We start from the raw sequence: 19,282 nt of genomic DNA on the forward strand, positions 1-19,282 counted from the left end.
ATCCCAGAGCAGGTGTGCAGCTTGACATCAGCTCTTTCCCCTGCAGTTCTAATACATATCGAGCCACTGAATTCTGTCAGTGAAATGGTGTCCTTGCAAGGGCCTGGGCAATGAAGCAGCTGTGCTTGCTATTGCCCCTTGCTATTGCTCTCCCTCCTGAGGCAATGATTTTTTGAGGGGTTGAGCCTTTGTCAAAAAGGCCACATTGTCAACTTGGGGACAGACAGTGTTGCACAAAGATATGTTGCAATAGGACATGAAATAAAACTATGTGGACACTGGAGCTCTAAGGTAAGAAGAAGAAGGGGAGTTTATTTTCTGACTCTAATCTTTATAGACTTTCAAAACTGACAGTGGATAGGAGGATGAAATTGCTACCTCTCCAATGTCACTGGACAAACCAACAGTCCATCAAATTTCTCTTCCTCCAGAGAGGAATGTAAAAACAATAATTATTTACATAAAAGTGCAATGGAGTGAGAAACTCCATTACAAGAATGTAAACATCAGAAGGCTTAGAAGAACAGGGTGACAAAGATACATGATAACAACCCCCATAAAATATCTCATTCCATTTAGGTTTATCCATTCACTCAGTTCCTTGAGCAGTGCCCATTGCCCATGTTTGGGAGGAGCTTCCTGTCAGTTTGCAGTATGAGACTGTGGTCTGACAGAGTAAAGTACTGCTGAATTGATAAAATCGGACTGAAAACCTCATGAGTATAATTTTTAATCCTCCCTTAATGTTTCCAAGATATCTGCTGTTGAGGGTTTATTAACAGATATATTTTTGCCAGGTCAAGAGGAGAAAAAGAGGCTTCTGGAATAACTGTCTGTGATATATAAACCAAGCTTTGGATGTCAAACGTAAAAATTAGATTTATGATCTACAGCTGAGGGATACTTAGTATTAGTATCTTAGTTGGAAATTTTAATTTGGCTTACGTTTATTTGCAGGCATGTAATAGGACATATTGTTTTGAATTTTAGTATTTTTCTGTTATTTTTTTCTTGTTCAGAAATTCCCAAATTCAGCAAATTCCACTGCAATCTATACAATGCTGTGTCTGAAATTAGTTTTTTCTTTTATCTTCTCTTCCTTCCTATCTAAACATGACTGTTGACATTAAATGCTTTTACATTCTGCTGCGGTATTGTGCCCTGCTGAGTAAGGACAATTTTAGTCCTGATGTGACATAGCCTATTAGATTTTTCTCTGCTTTTGTTAATTTGATTTTAAAGGTTCATATTATTTTGAGTTCTGTTGGCTTTGTTTTTGCTTGCTTAAATCACGTTGGTTTACCTGTCCCTTAGTGGAGGATTGAAAGCTGACTTTGTCCAGTTGCTTACATTGTTCCCAACCCATCTGCAACATTGAGACCTCTGTTGCATGATCCAGTGGGTTCAGTGATTTATGTATGTCTGTCTAAATTGTACTCAAGAAATCCAGACTTTCACTGTACATAAACCATATTCTTTTTCTGTGGCTGTTCCTTCGCTCTGTGTTCCTGTGCCAGCATTTGGAGCACAGGGGGGCCATGAGTCTCCCTCTTGTGCCTCTCAGAAGTTAATATCCTGGCTCTATATGAACCACATCATGGTTTGGTTGATTTTTGATATTTTTCTATAGTTTAATTCCTTGGTTTGCTGTTATTTAGATTTTTTTTTAAGGAAAGAAAAGGTTTAGAATTGGTGGGGAGAGTGGAAAGGCCATGGGACGACAGAGTTCTTGACATCAAAACCAGAAGGCCAAGATGTGTATCTGTCTGCTAGAGAGAACTTACTTCCTGATCACAAACTGATATTTCACATGCTGAAAGCACAGCACTCTCTCCACTCTTGTCTATCAGGGTCTTCATCCTGAAAGACAATTCAAATACCCAGTCTTCAAATAGCGAGCCTGAGGGAGGCTTATCTGTTATAGGACTCAGGATACCCAAGCCCTTTGCTATCCAAAGCATTTTTTAACCTGAAACATGTGGGATTCATCCATGCCTTGGGCAGAAGCTGCACTGCAGGCATCCTGTCAGAGTGATGCTGTGGTAGCTTTTTGCAGTTTTTTAGCTGTACTTTGTGCTTGGCTTAAACAGCATCACTTAATCTTCAGCTGATTGAATGGAGGATCAATGCATGTGTCTGAGAATGGATGTTCTGGAATCATCCTTCTTGGGCTCAGGTGTTGTTTACCTCTGAGAATCCAGGCAGTTCTGTATCCCAAAAAAAAAAAAGCTAAGCCTGTTCCCAATAACTAGAGACTTGCCTGAGTGTGCAGCACTCAGCTTCTTTAGTGCAGTATTACATCTACATCAACTCTGGGCTAATTCGTTGAATCTATTATTTAGCACAGCTGCTTTTCAGAGTGTGGATATACTCAGAATAGGAAAAAAAACCCCATGATGATAATTTAAGGTAGCATGTCACTGAAGTGTAAAATGTGTTGAATCTCGTATTTATCTACATGCTGCTTTGCATCCACCTAAGTTTAGTGGGTGTCAGATTTCTACCAGCTTTTACATAAAATGTTGTTATACTGTCTCAAGGACAAGGCAGTGAGCAGTGGAGTATCCTAGCCAAGTCCATAAGGAGCCATCCCAACCCTTCCTCAGAATGCAGTCAAGCAGTAGTTAGACACCCCTTTCATCTTCTGAATCTGAGCTGTGACCTGGTGGTTCTCACATGCCCAGTGGTTTGGAAAAGCCACCAAATGTTTATTTCATAGTGTTCTCTGTGTTCTCTGCTTTCAGAACGGAGAAAAGGATTCCCCCCCCACCCTTGCTCACTTCTTTTCCCTCAAAACTTTTGTTCATTGTTTTTATCTGAATTTTATTTCTTCAGAGACAGCAGAGGAGTGGTGAGTTGACCACACCCAGCAGCTATGCTCCACCCAGCCACTGGCTCCCTATAAGGGAGAAAGCAGAGCAGGCAAAAGCAAGAAAATCAATGAATAAAGGCAGTTTGATAAATAAATGAAAGTGAAAGGAAAAGAGGCAACACAAATGCAACCACCATTCAGTAGATCAATTCATTCACCACTTACAGTGGCTCAATGTCCAGCCCAGTCTCCAAGGAATGGAAACACCCCCAAAGCCCACCCATTTTTATTGCTGAGCAGGAGGCCATATGGCACAGAATATCCCTTTTCCCATCCTGGGTCAGCTGCTGTGTCCCCTCCAGCTTCATGCTCACCCTGGCCTACTTGAGGGATAGAAAAGGGGAAAAAAAGAAATTTGTGTAGGAATGCTGGGCAACAACGAAAACAGCAGTGTGTTACCAGGGCAGTTTTAGTCACAAATCAAAAATACAGCACCATGTGGGCTGCTGTGAAGAAAATTAACTCCATCTCAGCCAGGTCTAATACAGGGCATGGCCAGAAAACCAACTGTAATGGTCATGGGTAAATCAAACATTTCAAACATTTCTGTTCAGAATAAGAAATCTGTAAAGCCTAAGTTCTTGTTTGCTTGAACCAATGACATGTAAAATTCATGATGTTTCTGAATGACAGTGTGTGAAATGAAGAGCTTTCCTGTTCCCTACTAGTACTATTTAATTTCTCAGGCTGATGGTGCTTATGAGGAGCAAATTTTCAGATGCACATTTCTGGGCTGCTTCTTTGCAGTTGATGTTCCTCTCACTAAACTTTAGAAGTTTGGAGGGAGCTTATGTGTCAGAGCCCAAAGTGTGGGTTATAAGCATGAGTTTAGTATCTGGATTTTTCAGGGGTGGTCCCACTAGACATCTGTCCCTGCTGTCCAGGGAGCAAATAGTTCAGCTAATCCAATGTAGGTGCTGCTCCTGGAGTCAGGAGTGGCTCTCAAGGCGTCGCTTGTTTTAGTGACTTGATCTCCATTGACTTAAGTGCACTGACTGGGTTGGTCTCTAACATCACATGCCTGAATCTAAATTTAGACACAAGGCCAAAGTTTGAGGGCTGAAATCAGTAGCCTGCATCTGGAGCTCTTTGAGATACCTCCAGGTTATTTTGTTTTGAATTGCTTCCTGCTGTCAGGCCAGAGGGACCTGGCCATTCCATAGGTTCAGCCATACTATGCATGTGTCTTACACACCCACAAGTGTCTGAAAAGGCACTTAGTGTCTGGCAGCTGAACTGACTCCCTGGAGGAGCCTCAGATATCCTCAAGTCCGATAATGCAGGTTCTCTTTATAGTAAGTATAAAAGAATAAGTCCTGTTATTTCAAATTAATTTGTATTTCTGTGGCCTGCCACTGCTTCTCTGCATTGAGTATGGAGGTTGACTAGACATAGAGGTCATCAAAATGGAGACATTTAAAGGGAGATGAACATTTCTACAAAATCACTGCCCTGCTACAAACAGTAGAGTAGTTTACTTAGTCCTTTTAGACGTGCTGTCTTAGAGTATTACATATTTTTATGCATAGTTTAACAGCTGTAAAACATATTCCCTTTTTATTTGTAAGGCACATTGACATACTCATCTGTTGCACAGCAACATGTAAGTAACTACTTTTCATGACAACTGCTTTTTATGATTTCTGAGTAGGAGTGCTGGCTTCTGTATTTTCCAGATGAAAGTTGAGATGATGCCCTTATTTATAGACAGTAAAGGAAAAAGGGTCAAGGAAACTTTAGGGTAATGCTCAAAATTCTTTCACTGAGTGTACAGGTGGTTTAGTTATTAATGGATTAACATTTATTAATGTCTTATTTATTGTTGTACCATCTTTATAGATTCATAAATATCTGCTTTCTTGCACACAAGGGGATAGATAAGCTATGGCAACCTACTGCATCCTTTATGCTTCCAGTTTATGCAGTCTGGTGGGAAGCTGTACCAGTGGAACAATGGAAGGAAGTGTCAGGTACAGGCTTACTCTAAGGGAAAGAGTTGGTGGCAGGTTGCTGTCTGGAGCAATTTCATTTGAGGTAATGATTCTAGGGGCTACAGAGCTGACTCCCTGGATGACGTGTGTGGGAATGCTTATCAGCGTGCAGTTTTTTAAATATTTCATGTTGTTTATGAAGGTCTAAAATGCAGAGAGAAAGATGGCAAGGAAATAAGGCAGCACAAAGAGACACTAATGGAATATTTTATGAAGATTATTCACCCTTGAATAAGCAGTTGTTATAAAGTGATAATTTATCACAGTGAATGTTCTTCCTTTCAGACAAGGAGTATTGCAAAGTGATCTTTCCGTATGAAGCACAGAACGATGATGAACTCACAATCCGGGAAGGTGATGTTGTCACACTTATCAGTAAGGTAAAAGCAACATTATTCTCTTATAAGCAGTGATACAGTTTTTAAAATTTGCATAATATGATTGCCATAAAATTAGTATTTGTGCCTATAGTGTTGTTGCTAAACCAATGCTAGTTTGACAATGAAACATTACGCAGACTTCTGAGTCCTACATCTCCCTTCCTCATGTGCTTTAGAGCCTTACCCTGAATGTTAAGCAAAGAACAGGCAATGTGTACTCAAATTTATACAATTAATTTTAATTTGAATCTGCTGGCAGATCAACATAAATTGTAAATTGATCCCTGTAACAAACATAAAGGCTTAGAGAATAAACTGGAAGATTCAGGAAAGCAGCAAAAGCAGCAGCTTTGAATATTTCCCTTTGGTGAATGAGTTATTTTTCTTGTAGGAATTGTGAATTAGATTTTTGTGTTAGATTGAGGTAATGTGCCTAAATTAACTTACTGAACTAAACATTTAAAATTTAGCCACCCTTAATATTCTGGTAAGGCAGAGAAAGATGACAGCGCAGAAAAGAAATAGTTTTACATCTGTATTTTTTTCTAAAATTATGTGCAATTATTCAAGATTAGAAATGAAAAATCAGTGCCAGGATTTATACTAAATCTTCAAAAGCCATAGAGTGAGATGGTGAGTAAACAGTTGGTTTTCCTTTAGAAGAGCTGTGCCCATTACAAAGAACAGATTACAGTTTAGGTGCACTTAATTTCCTGGTCCTGTTTAAAGGCTTTACAGTTTATTTAATAGTTTTTGATTGCTGGACATAAATATTTGTGGAGGAAAAACTATAAACTAGAAAAAGCTGTGGATTTTCCATGAGGAAGATGAATCATAACAATGTACACAATACTGCTGCTTTTGTTTGTGCTTATATGAAAGTAAAATAATTAATTCTATAATTGATATGTCATAAGAAATTGTTACTTGATGGAACATTTTGGCACTGTGTGAAAAAATTCCCAAAATCTGGGGAAGTCCATCTGGGGCTGTGCTTGCCACATATGAAGCTATTTTCAATCCTAGAGGACATTCTCTTTGTCCTGGACAATATGCATGTAACCAAAGAAAAGCAATCAGACATGTGGTAGGAAAAGAAACTGCAAATGCAAAATAAATTGTGTACATTAAATATCTTTAATGACTTGCCCTCATTGACCTTTGTTTGTAGAGCTGTGTAGCTTTGCCTGAGTTAGAATGTTCCAATGTGAGCATTTAATAGTGTTTCTGATCATATAAATGGCTTTTAAGATTTCCTCCTGTCCACTTTATGCTTTATTGACCTGAATGATTTAATTCCCCAAGATTCCTGGTCTCTGGGTGGAGCTGTGTTCATCAGCAAGCATAGACAAAAGGACAATTACATTACTGAGGTTTCTATGTGAGATTTCATTAGCTTGCTTTTTTGCATTTTCTTCCCTCTGCCTCTGCCCTCACGGTGGAATGATATTTGTCTTTTATAGTAACTAAGCTGATGATTTGGCCACGTTGATCAGTTTTCCAAACCACACAGAGAAAATGGTTGGTAAATACCCTATTCTCTAGGCTTGTCCTTTTGCTCTCCAGTAATATCAAGCCATTGCAGACATTTTATTTACTTTTCTTCTTTTTTTTTGTTTCATGTCGCGTCTATGAACACTTACATAAACCCATGTCTCTAGAGAGGGGGGGATCTCAATGCACAAAATCCTGGAGTTTCTCTAGGGATGCCTTTTTATGCGGTGTCAGAACTGATCTGAGCCACTGAAGAAATGGTGCTTAACAAGCAGTCACTTTGCAGATCCTTTTGTGCTTTGCAGACCTCATTGCAGTCAGACTTTTGGGGTTTCTTCATCTGTTTTTAACACAGTTAAAATATAAAATTCAGGCTATGTGGAGTCAGGGTCTTTGCTGTAGACCCTCTCTCTGAAAACAGTGAGGTCTCCTTTATGCTCTACCACATAATACAATAACTGAATTTTTTTGTCCAGACCTTCTGAAGCAGAGGTCTGTTGTCATCTTTCTTTTAGTCAGCAATAACAAAGTCAACCTCACCTTTCTGCCCACCAATGGGTTCTGCTAGAGGGTGACCTGGAGTTCAAATCACCACACTTACATGACGTTAGTGAGCCATGCTGACTAAGAGGCATCAAAGGGAAACATATGGAATGCTTCAAAAATTATTATCATTGATTTGCTTTGCTATCAAATTACAGAGTTTCTTTTAATTTATTTGTAATGAATTGTTTTGCAGGATTTCTTTCTATGCTGGAAAGCATTAGGCAACATTTATTCTTCCCAATTATCTAGACTCAAAGAGAGAAGACTGGTACTTCTAAGGAAACAGATGGGTGTCACAGTACTTCCTACAACCACAGATGCATTATTGTAAAATAATGTATTTTGTTGAATTCACTAAAACCAAAAAGTGATACAGATTCCCAGCATAAAATGTCTGTCACTAGACTAGTCTGTTTTTCCACAATTAGATCCATAGGAGCGCTAAAGACTCATAATTTTCTTATGCTGAAATTGCTTTTATTTGAAAACAACAGCATTGGTGAGAATGTGTGGGAGTGGCTGAAGTAATGAGTGACAGAAGAATGGGAGAGAAATCTCATGAAAAGAATTTCAAATGCATTACAATAATCTTAAAAGCATGAAGATGAGGTAGCACTTGATAGGTGCTAAGACGAAAGGGAATGGATCAAATGAGCTAAATGGGAAGTTCCTACAAGAGCTTGGGTACAGATGCACCCTGTGTGACAATGGGTGTGTGAGGAAGCTGGAAGTCTAATATTCATCTTAAAATGCTAATTTTGATTTTGTGGATAGGTGTAGAATCAGTAAATGCAGAATTCAATATCACCATTTTAACAGTATCCACAGATAAAAGGGATAAGAATATAGTAGATTTGTCTCTTTATTCAGTCGGATTAGTTATAAAAGTCCCTTTGTCAAGATCATAAAATCAAGATCATAAAATATCTCTCTAATATAAAGAGCAGACTCTGTTTCAAGTTTTCACTGTTTTGATGGATATTGAGATCTTGAATCACAAGCTGGTCAGAACTTCCCAATAGGTCTCTGTGATAAGAGAATTTGAATATCTGAGGTTTCTTTGAAATAGCTAAAGAATACTTTGAACAGATTTGCAGAATCACAAGTAACCTCCCCAATCAGATGGAGAACGTGCTGGAAAGGTTTAAGTGCTGAAGAAAGTCAGTAGAGGCTGATCACTTGCAGGTCAGAATGGTATGTATTTGGGGAGATATAGGATGAAGGATGGCATTAGACAAAACTGATAAGCAAAAATAATTGCAAATTATTTGGAGATAGAGTCCAAACATATCTTAGTTAAAATATACCTAAAAGACTGAAGAAAAGCAGAAACTTCAAATACATCTATTCCAAAAATTTCTGGAAAGGGTTTTTCTTTCCTTCTTCTCTTCAGTGAAGCAAATACCCTTGTAAATACCTAGAAAAGGTTTTATTTATTAATATGCGGAAATAAAAGTGGGCAAATGGTAATCCTTTAATTCCTTCATGCAGAATATTGTAAAAACACTGAAAATATCGGTCAGAATTGTAACAAAAGGTAAAAACTTCATCTTCAAGGCAATGAACTAAAAGACAAGGGGGTCTAAGATAGATGCACCTCTGAAAGAAAGAGAATAAAAAGCAAAATATAGTAATATTACTTGTACAGTTAAGGTGATGATTGTGCATTCTGATGATTAAATATGTTCATAAGGTTAAAATTATGAATGGTAAGAGGCCATGAGATTGACACTGCAGATTATTTTTGTATTGTCAAACGTTTGTGTTCCTTAAGGGTTTTTTTTGTGTCTTCAGAATATCCCTGACAGCATTTGGGTATGGGCAAGAACACCAGTAATCACTGCACCCTGCAGCTAAAGGAGAGTGGCAAACAGGTCTTTTATCATGCTTAAATATTCATTTTGAAAATTATATTTGTAATAAATGCATTTCCTTCTAAGCAGCAGAAGATTCATGTGACATTTTCAACTGTCATCATGAAAATTCTACAGGACTTTTTATTCCAGCCCTCTCAGAAGTCGCTATTGTAAGCTACTTTTCTACAAATTTATTAATAGCTTTGATAAATTATGACAAAAATGCATAGGATTCTGAAGAATTCACTGGCACACAGAAAATTACCTGTGTGAGGAATCAATAGAATAGCTACCTAATTTCAAAGCAAACACATCAAGCACACATTGGCAGCTGTGCACTCATTCAAAAGCAATTTCACTTGCAAGGATGTAAAAAAGATTTCATTGCAGTGCATCAATCTACCTGAGCTCTAGACAGTAAAGACTGCTTTGTTTCCAGGACTGTAAGTGGTCTGGAAAAATAAAATTAGCTGCTTCAAAAATAATTGCAAGTTTGAAAAGCTGGCAGGAATGGAAAGATATCCTTATCTGAACCCTTATTATCAGTGGATGGCAGTGATATCAGTGGCAGTTCTGCTAATTCTGAATTTATAAGTTGATTTTGCTGATGCTATTCAAATAATACTGATGAAGTTACTGCATTGGTATAATGAGAGACACAACAGGATAATTACTAGAGAAAAATTTACATGACTATTTATCTGGTCTAGATATTTAATGGCAACTCAATTTGTAGAGCTTAATTCTGTGCTGGGGGGCAAAGAGCCACAAACCTAGATCTAAAAATGAGCATAATGGCAACCACTTTTTACAAAGCTCCTATTTGCTTTGTGTTATTGTTAATAATTTATTGCAAGATTTGCAAGTTTTGTTGTTCAAAATGCTGTACATTTAGCAACTTCCTGCCCTGAAGCATGTGCAGTCGAGTGATAAGACAAGTAAGCACAGGTGAGTAGAAGAGTATAAGCAAACAATTCTATGAGATTCAGTCTTGACAGTCTCTTTCATCATGTCCTTTTCTCAGCACTGCCGTGGTGCTCTGTGTGTTTGTCCCTGTAAAAGCATGGAATCTGGCCTTTTGCAGAGCCTTTAATACTGCCCAATCCTTAGGGTAGCCACAAGGCAGTTAATTTAACCCTGACTGTATTTATAGGCAGTTACTGGAGCGTGGCCCTTTTGCCAAAACAATTCTACTGCTTTTGTCTCTTAGAACATCTTTAAATGCTCATCCTAGTGCAGGAGGTAATTGTCCAGAGCACTTTCTTTAGCTGAGCAATTGGCAAGGCAAACTCATCTGGGCAGGGTTGTGAAGGAAAACAGCTGCTCTGCCGGATGCAGGAGGCTCCTGCAGGGATGAAATTAGTCAGTGCTATGTTAAAGAATCTTGCCAGTGAGTTGGGGCCATGAGCAGGGGAAGGAGCAGGATGCAGACAGTGTGATAGAGAAGGACACTTGCTGATATTCAATCGAACATTTTGCTGGGCTGGGGAGTCATTAGGGTTGCCAGAAATTGTTTCTGTGGGGTTTTATTCATTGCTGAATTTTTCTGTATGCCTTTAATTACAAACAGCACACACATATTTCACAAACCTTGGCTGTAGAAATATGTGAAGAAATTAAAAACTCTAAGTTTTTCTTTGAATATGAGCTAATAGGTAGGTATCACTAATTCTTCCTTATTAAGATAAAATTTTCACTATTTTGTCCTCTATGGGTAAAAAACCAGAGTGATAATATTTGAGGTCATTAAAAATACACCTAATTGGCAAGAAGATAGAATTTTTCCAAGCAGAATTATGGTAGCTTAAGACTATCTCTTTCAAAATAAAGTTTGGGATTGTCTCTTTCTTCATATGATAGAAAGCAAAAAAATAGTCACATTTCATGATAGTCAGGTATTTTTTTTTTCCTTAATTGACAACTAAAATCAAACTTTTAGCTCATTTTTAGAAATTAGTTTTCTAATATAATTATGCAAAAAATCTAGGTTATGCAGGAGAAAGTATGATCTGGTTTAATAAAATAAAAATATGGCCTTCTGTCAGAGTAACACAATGGACTTGTGTTGACACTGAATATTTGGTCATGCAGATGCCCCTTTTTGGTGTTTTAATACAAGATATTTTGCACATTTGTGCAAAACTTCTGCAGCAATCTTGCATACAGAAACTGAAAGGAATACAGTAAGTAAAGTAAGTAAGTAAACATTTAATAATGCCCAGCTTTAAGAAAGCTTTTATGATAGCTTTAAGAAAGCTTTTATGATGTTTTGTGTTTAAAGAGAGGCATGTAAGCAGTAAAGGCATTTCTTGCCTCTGGAAATAAATAGGTATTTCCCTCAGAAAGAACAATACCATGAAGGCTCCTGAGAAACCATGAATTATTCATCATTGGCCAGGCCTAATAGCCGTGCCTAATCTGCTTTCTGTGTTCCTTGCCTTCTACCCTTCACTACTTCCCTTGGCACCAGTTTTTCCCCCAGGACATCCTGCCTCCTCTGATTGGGAACCCTGCTTGTATCACACTGCTGATTCCATACAAGAAATGATTTTGCACACTGTGCCCGCTGAGGGTGCAGTTTTACATGATGGATGGGAGGTGGCTGCTAAAAGGGATGCTTCTCCTGCCCTTTCACCTTCATCTGGCAAGCACAGCGCACACAGGGGTGTGAGCAGGGACAGGTGATGGAGGAGTGGGACTGTCCCAGCAGCTTGCTGAGAGCTTGGTGTAGCAGTAGGGTCACTTTTCCCTGACCTGAAACTTTTCTCTGTAGGTTTTGACTGATAGGAATCAGATCTTTTCTGGGTTTCAAGCCATGGTGCCATGAGGGATGGCAGCTGGGGTAGATCCTGCAAAACGAGCTCTGTTTGACATCATTCTATCAGAAATCAAAGCAACTCCGTCAAGGGGGAGAAAGGATGCATCTGGCTCCATCTTATCAGAAGGCTAATTACTTTATTATACTATGTTATTCTAATCTATATTACACTGTACTACATTACATCTAAATTGAATCTGCCAAGCACTGCACTGCACTCATCTCATCAGCCACAGTCCTGACACACACACGCACGCTTGGCCCCGATAGGCCAAGGAAACAAAACCTCCTCTTTGGGTAAATAATCTCCACATTGCATTCTACTTTGGCACAACACAGGCACAGCAAATGAGATAAGAATTGTTTTGATCATTCTTTTCTCTGCTTCTCCCAGGTTCAGAGAATGTGAATCCCACATGCTTCCAAGGTGTGCAGCTAGTGCCTGGGGTAAAACTTGTGTCGTTGCACAGAAGCATGAATGCTTCCTCAAATGAGTGATATAAAGCAGTTATGTAAAACTTGCAGGAACACTGATGATCAAGTAAATAAATGTTCATTTCCTGAAATTATGTTATATACTCAGTAAATTATGGAAAATAGACTAGAGTCTATTGCTTGAACCTTGTCCTTGGCCAAGAATTTTAAATGTTTATAAATAATTTTGTAACACTTAGTCATATCTTGCAGCATTTCTTGGCTGCTGTGATTAGCAGTGGGGCATTAAGGTCTCTGTAGAGAGAAAACCTGACAATGTTTATCTAGGAACCAGGTGCAGCTTACTTTTCATTGATATCTTTAGAAATATTACTGAAACACAAATGCTTGAGCTAAGCACTTAAATAAGCTTTTAAGCCTGTGATTAGTCCGGGGAGAGTGGAACAGCCAGCACTCAAATGCTGATCTTGTTAATATATTTATCATATTATTTTTTAAAAGTACACACTGAAGTTGTATTTTCCTGGTTTTGTTACCACAAGTTTTGTGGTAACAAAAATTTGTTTTGTGATGCTGCAACAGTGACTTCAAAAGAAGGGGACTCTTTTGTTCATGGGAAGTCCCAAATTTGAATTTCGACAAACACAAGTTCATGCCAAGCTATGTAGGTGAAGTGGCAGGATCCCTCATGTGTGCAAAGCTTTAAGATTTGCATAATTTGAAAGGCGTTTTGTTTGTAAGTATGTTTAACACAGCCAAGCTAATCTAAAAAGGTGACATATTTTGAGATAAAAAAGGAAAGAATCTTTTTTTCTACTTAGAAAAGATATTGCTGAAATGCTGAGGTGTCTGGAAAACTGTGATAATTGCTCACAGTGTGGGCTTTAGATTCATTGCTTAGCTTCATCCTTTCTTTTATTCTGAATGTTGGGTTCACCTGCTGGTTTGATGGTATTATCTGAAGTCCAACTTTTTCAGGGCAGAGAAAGCTATTTCAAGGGGAAGGAAAAATACACATACAGTGCCAAGAAATTAGTAATTGTAATTAGGACCCTGGTCCTAAGATGTCTTAAATCTAAGTAGTAATAGCATTAAATAATCTTTCAAATGTTTTGTTCTAGGTTTTTATAATCTTTCTAAATACAGGAAATGTAATTGCATAAATATTTTATCTTGGCTCATCTGAGGCATAAATTATGTCTGTTACAAGAACCACCTTTCATGTTTGTGTTGGCTAATTTAGTTTTAATTTGAGTATTGGAGTGTTAGAGTTTTATGATGTGGAACATATTTATTTTTCCACAATAATTCTGCTGACTGAACATTGCAAATGAAGTGAATCCTCAGAAGACATGGTTTTGTTCAATAAGCAACTTAATTCTTCCTGTTTGTACAAATATTTCATCAAAGCTTTTTAGCCTCATTACTGATTAAACTATTTAGTCACAGAATGTAAAGTTAAAAGATTAGACCTAGCCCGAAACAGATTTAACAGAAAAAAATACAATACTGCTCTGTTAGATCCTCTGCTCTAATATCCTGGGTATTGCAGGTCATTCATTATTCTCAGTTTCTTTTTTGCAGGGTTCAATAACCTGAGCCAATTTTTGAACAGACTTTGTCTTCTGGAGAGGTGTCTTCTTCTTGTGCATTCCAGTAAAAACCACAGCCTGGAAAGAGCAGTGTAACCAGAGCTGAAATAATGTCTGATTTCTGACTATCTGTCCTGTTCCTTTCATAGAGGGTTGACATGAGGATTTCTTAGTAGAGCCTTGGAGTTTGCAGATAAATAAAAATTTTCCTGCTTGTCTCCTTAAGCGTTAAAAGATGCAGCTGGCATTATCAGATGTGAGGCTCTGTATGGCTTGGGCATGAGAACTGACAGGAGCTGAGAAGGATCCATGCAGGATTTGGGCTTTTGGGATACATTAAAGATTTGAGCAGGATAAACCTCTGGGTTAGGGGCCAAACAGAGGTTAGAGGCCAGACTGTGAAGTTTCCTTTCATGTTTTTCTTTCAATATTTCATAATCTACATATATTTGCAAGATGTATGTAAAATGAAAATGGGTTTTCTCCAGGATTGCTTCAGAAGGCAAATTTATTGTCTATTGGGCTGTTTCTTTTATCTAAATTATCTCATATTAGGTAGTTGTTAAGCGATTCATTCTGTCTTATTGACAGATCTTAAAGTCATGTTTTTGCCAAGGAATACTTGATTACTAACCAGATGCTCTAAATCATGGCCATTTTCTTAACAGGATTTAACAAATTTTGCTTTTTTTTTGTACTGTAAGGTCTCAATCCCAGTAGGTGAGCTTATAGTAAGTAATAAACCTTAATCATTTGGAGAAGTACTAGGTAGCACAATGTGAGATGTAAGCCTCTGGAGAGATGCTTTCCTTCATTTGTAGATAGTTTATCAAGTTTGATGAGAATTGATGAAGATTTTAAAATCAATTATTTTCTAACTCTTAAGATAAACTTGGATTTTGAGAATGATCTGGCTTGGTTTCAGCACCATGACACTGAATGTAGCAAGAATTTCTAAAGAAACATATCTTAATATTACTAAAATGCTTTTTCACCCTGGTTTAACATGACTGTTGTTTCCCTCAAAAGCCAAGTTGCATTAATGAAGGTCTGATGTGTTTTTAATGATGGTTTGACAATCACAGAGCCTGTCCAGTGGCCTTCTCTGGTGTTTGTGAGAGTTGGGACCTCTTGGCCCCAGTGCTGCAGTGAGGCCTGGAGGTCCCACAGGTGCCCTGTGAGGGTGGGCTGAGGCAGAGGGTTTGTCCTCCAGATTTGTCTTTCTATGAGACCTTTAATCCTCAAATTCAGAAGCCTTTACATGTTCAATGTCTTTGTGTATTATGGTTGATGTCTTGAAAAGCTCAGTAGACAGATTTTGTTTGCATTAAAGGTGGTTTGGTTTTCTTTAAATGATGATGTTGGCTAGCTGTTGTCAAAAGAATTCTGGAGAGATGCTTACAATGGGGTTAGCAGTAATTTAACAAGGGGCTGCCAGCACAGCAGAGCTGACACATGAAAGCTCCCAGTGCAAACATGAGAGAGATTCATGGCTTTCTGAAAAATGCTGGTTTTCCAGCTCAACATTCTTCTTGGTGAGAACCAACTTTAGAAGGGCAGAAGGAAAGCAGAGATTTAATGAATGCAAATGCCAACTGCTAGGATATTATTATTTTTTAAATTATTATTGTTATTATTATTATTACTATGTCTTCTAGTGGGGATTTCATGCAAATGCCAACTGCTGGGATATTATTATTAATATTAGTAGTATTGGAACTATGTCTTCTAGTGGGGATTTCCAGAAAAGTAATACTTTCTTAAACCTGCACCATTATAGTGTATCAGTACAGATACTACAGTATCCACTTCACATATACTTTTCTGGGGGCCTGCTTTTTCTTGTTCTTAGTGTTGCTTTCTGTCTTAGCTGTGATGAGGAAATCTCTGTGATGGAATGGGTCTGTATCGAAAATTTTTAATCAAAGAGCTGAAAAATCCAGCAGTTGTGGGTTGATGTCTAAACTATAGCTTCATATTTTAGCAGTATTGCAAAGTACCATCATGTTCAGAGGACCAGACTATGCAGCAATCAGCTCCCTCAGAAAAACAGAAGTCCTATTTACAGATGAGAAGATTGGCCTTTTTCAGATGTATTTCTTCCAGAGTTTACACAGCTGCAGTTCAACTCATGGACAGGAGAGAAGATAATTACATAGTTTATTACTCATTTTGTGACATTGGGGAATAGAAAAAAATCTCTCATTTACTTATACTGACAAAAGCCTTCCTCTTCACTAGGGGCAGCTTGGAAGGTAGGTTAGGGAGTGGAGAGATGAACTTGGGCCACGGCACTCCCTGAAATTGTCAGTCCTTCCAAAGGTAGCAAGAGAGCAGGGCAGCGGGTGCTGCCTTGAAGGCTGCTTTGGAGGAAAAGGCAGGAAACATCTTTGCCCCTAAAGTGGGAAGCAGAGCTGCAGCAGTGGATGCTTGCTTCCTCTCAGGCTTCCTTGTGTTTTGGTAAAGCTGCAGAAATTGCTCAGCTGTTGGGAGATTCCCAGTATCAGATGCCTGTTAGTGCTGGAGAGAGCAATCTTGATGCACTTACAGCTGGCTGCAGTTGTGATTGAGATGCAAGTCCAATGGGCTTCTGCACACATTATAATGTATACATAGAGCCAAGTAGCTACAGGGTTTTATTTAAGTGATTAAGACCAGTCTCATAGCATACTGTAATAACTCTCATAATACTGTAGTAACTCTCCTGTAAGTGGCTTCAAGAAAAAGAGTAAAAAGAAAAAGGATAGAATAATGCATAGTACTTGGAAGAAAACATACACTGGAGCATGCCTGACATTTAAATTATAGTAATCTTGCATGCTTTATTGATTCCTGGTAAAATAATGAAAAAAAAAATCCTAGTAGTAGAGTTTTATTATAAGTATGTTCATGACCAGAAGTGTTGCCTTGCATTTTCAGCAAAAAATGTTGGTTGGTTTCCTTCATGTTCCTTTTATCTGGCTCAGGCCTAGAGTGCAAATAGCAGTGTGGGCTAGAAATAAACCCCATCTCTAATAACCAAGTCTGTTTTTTTAAGAGAGAGAACTTTACATGAAATAAAAACTCCTCTGTCTATGGGGTGTATGAAACTCCTGCCTCCTTGGAGCAGAAGGAAAGGCTGTGAAGCTGAAGCATTTCCAGCAGGGAGGGTTCAGTCATGTTTGGCAGTGGGATAACCAGTCACCACCAAGCTTGTAGCTGGGACACTGCTTGGCATGAGAGACGCATCACCTGCCAGGCATGAACTTGAGCCTTTTAATTTCAAGGTCTTGAATGTGGTATCAGGTGCTAAAGGGGACTGACATCTCTGCCTTATCCACCTCCATTATCCCCTTTTTTTTACCATCAGAGAAAACCAGCAATGGTGTTTGACCAAAGGGAAGTTTGTGTTCTTGGCTGGTGGCAGCTGGGCTCCTGCACTGGGGAGATGCCATGGGCCAGTGTGGTGTCAGTGGTGTCTGTCTGGGTGCAGCTGCTTCTGAGCACAGAGTGCAGTATTTGTCAGCCTGCAGAGCATAAAGTGCTTTATGCTGGGCTTTTTCTTCAGTCTCCACCATCTTCTGTTTTTTTCCTGTTGAATTGAGAGCACCAAGGTGTAAGGAACAGCCCAATGTTTGCTCTGATATAGAGCAGTAGTTCTGCTGCTAAGAAACCTTTTAATGTAGGATACTGTGTGCACAAGAGACCAAGCAATGTAATTATTCTTTCACCCAGAAGAGGGGAAGGCATGACTCTGTCATTTTATGACTTTCCTTCGTCAGTATGAGAGTGGCTGCAGGACCACTGCAGTTGCTAAAAGGTGACTAAGCCTTGATTTTATGCTGTCAGCCCTACTTATGTATCTCACTGTATTTCACTTCCATTCAGTAACAGTGTGATAAATCTGGTGCTCTGAATGGAAACTTTCTTTGCCAGTTATCTCCCCATGGCTTTTGGCTGGTCTCTCTATTCGTGTATCTCTTTCTTCCCCATCTCCTCTGTCCCTACTCTTTTAGTCACCACAGACATAAGTTTCGGAGTAGAATTGTGTTTTTACTTTTCTTGTTTTACCATTGGTTTGGGTTTGTATTTTGTTTTCTTTTTTGATGTTCCCTTCATGAAAAAAGTCTGTTTTCTCCAGATAATTCTCTCTTCCAGTTTTATTCACAGCTTGCATGTATCACTGCTAATTCCACAAAGAATAGTTCTTCTTATTCTTCAGAAAAGGACTGATGTTTTTAGTTCACTTGTGTATACTCTTATAATTCTTGGCAACATGTTGACAAAAGGTAGCTATATTCTGATTTTCTAGTACTTTCCATTTCTCCCAGATTTACCCTTTCCTCTAACTTATGTAATATATGTTCCAGCCCAGGCTGACATTTTAGTAACTTATATTCTTTGTAATATCTATTTCTTATAAAGTTTAAACATCTCAAAATTTCCTCAACACTTAGTCTTTCCCTTCTCTATGTTTTGTCCAATTTTTGCCCAAATATTTAACACAAAATGAATGTTGCTAGTAAAGCCAGTGTATTCAGTTTTTTATGCTTTACTTGGGAGCTGCTGAAGTTGGAATTAGAATGGTTGCTGAATGGACGTGACAGCTGGAATCACCCCCTGCCTTCCCTGGGGCAGGCCCAATGGGCAGACAGGATGCTTGGCATGGAGGATTCCCTGTCCTCACTCTGCCTGGCTGAAGGGACTGAAGGGACTGGGGCAATGGCATCAAGCTCCTGCCCAGCACAGCAGGAGCATCTCCTGTGTGACTGTCCCAGCTGCCCAGTGCCCTGGTACTGTCAGTGTGAGGCTGTCCCAAGTTACAGGTGACAGGCCTTGAGCTCTGCCAGAGGAGTTTTAGATTTGATGTGAGGAAAAATTTTGTCACCAAAGGAGATGTCAAGCACTGGAACAGGCTGCCCAGGGAAGTGGTTGAGTCTCCATCCCCAGAGGTATTTAGAAGACATGTAAATGTGACACTCAGGGACGTGGTTTAGAAGTGGACTTGGCAGTGCTGGGATAAAAAATTGATTCAGTAATGTTAGAGATAATTTTCATCCTAAACTGTGTTATTATTTTACTTCACTAGAAATGAAGATAAAACTAGATTTGTATTTTAATGAGAAATTACCAATGTGTTCCTAAAGATTTTTAATTTCCCTTTTTTATAAAACTGCCTCTGCTTGAACAACCAAAGTAGGCTTGGCAGTGTGAGCAGTGAATGTCTCTGAGGTCTTTGATTGCACTGTCACTGCAATGAGAATGTGGGTATAGTCTCCAAATTAAGTTTTGGTAGGAGCTGATTTTTACAGTACCTAA

General features: G+C 38.7%; 1 protein-coding gene across 5 annotated transcripts in view; it reads left to right on the forward strand.

Moving 5' to 3' along the window:
- Positions 1-19,282, forward strand: part of SH3KBP1 (SH3 domain containing kinase binding protein 1) — a 214,929-nt gene that overhangs the window by 157,506 nt on the left and 38,141 nt on the right. For all 5 annotated transcript variants that reach the window (XR_005628042.1, XM_039714043.1, XM_039714044.1 and 2 more), the window contains one exon: positions 5,149-5,243. Coding sequence is in view for 4 of the 5 variants with exons in the window: in XM_039714043.1 (XP_039569977.1) it covers positions 5,149-5,243 (95 nt within the window). In the remaining variant the exon portion in view is untranslated. The remainder of the gene's footprint in view (positions 1-5,148; positions 5,244-19,282) is intronic.

Source organism: Passer montanus, unplaced genomic scaffold (assembly GCF_014805655.1).
Source record: "Passer montanus isolate IOZ18808 unplaced genomic scaffold, ASM1480565v1 scaffold3, whole genome shotgun sequence".
NCBI classification, from domain to species: domain Eukaryota; kingdom Metazoa; phylum Chordata; class Aves; order Passeriformes; family Passeridae; genus Passer; species Passer montanus.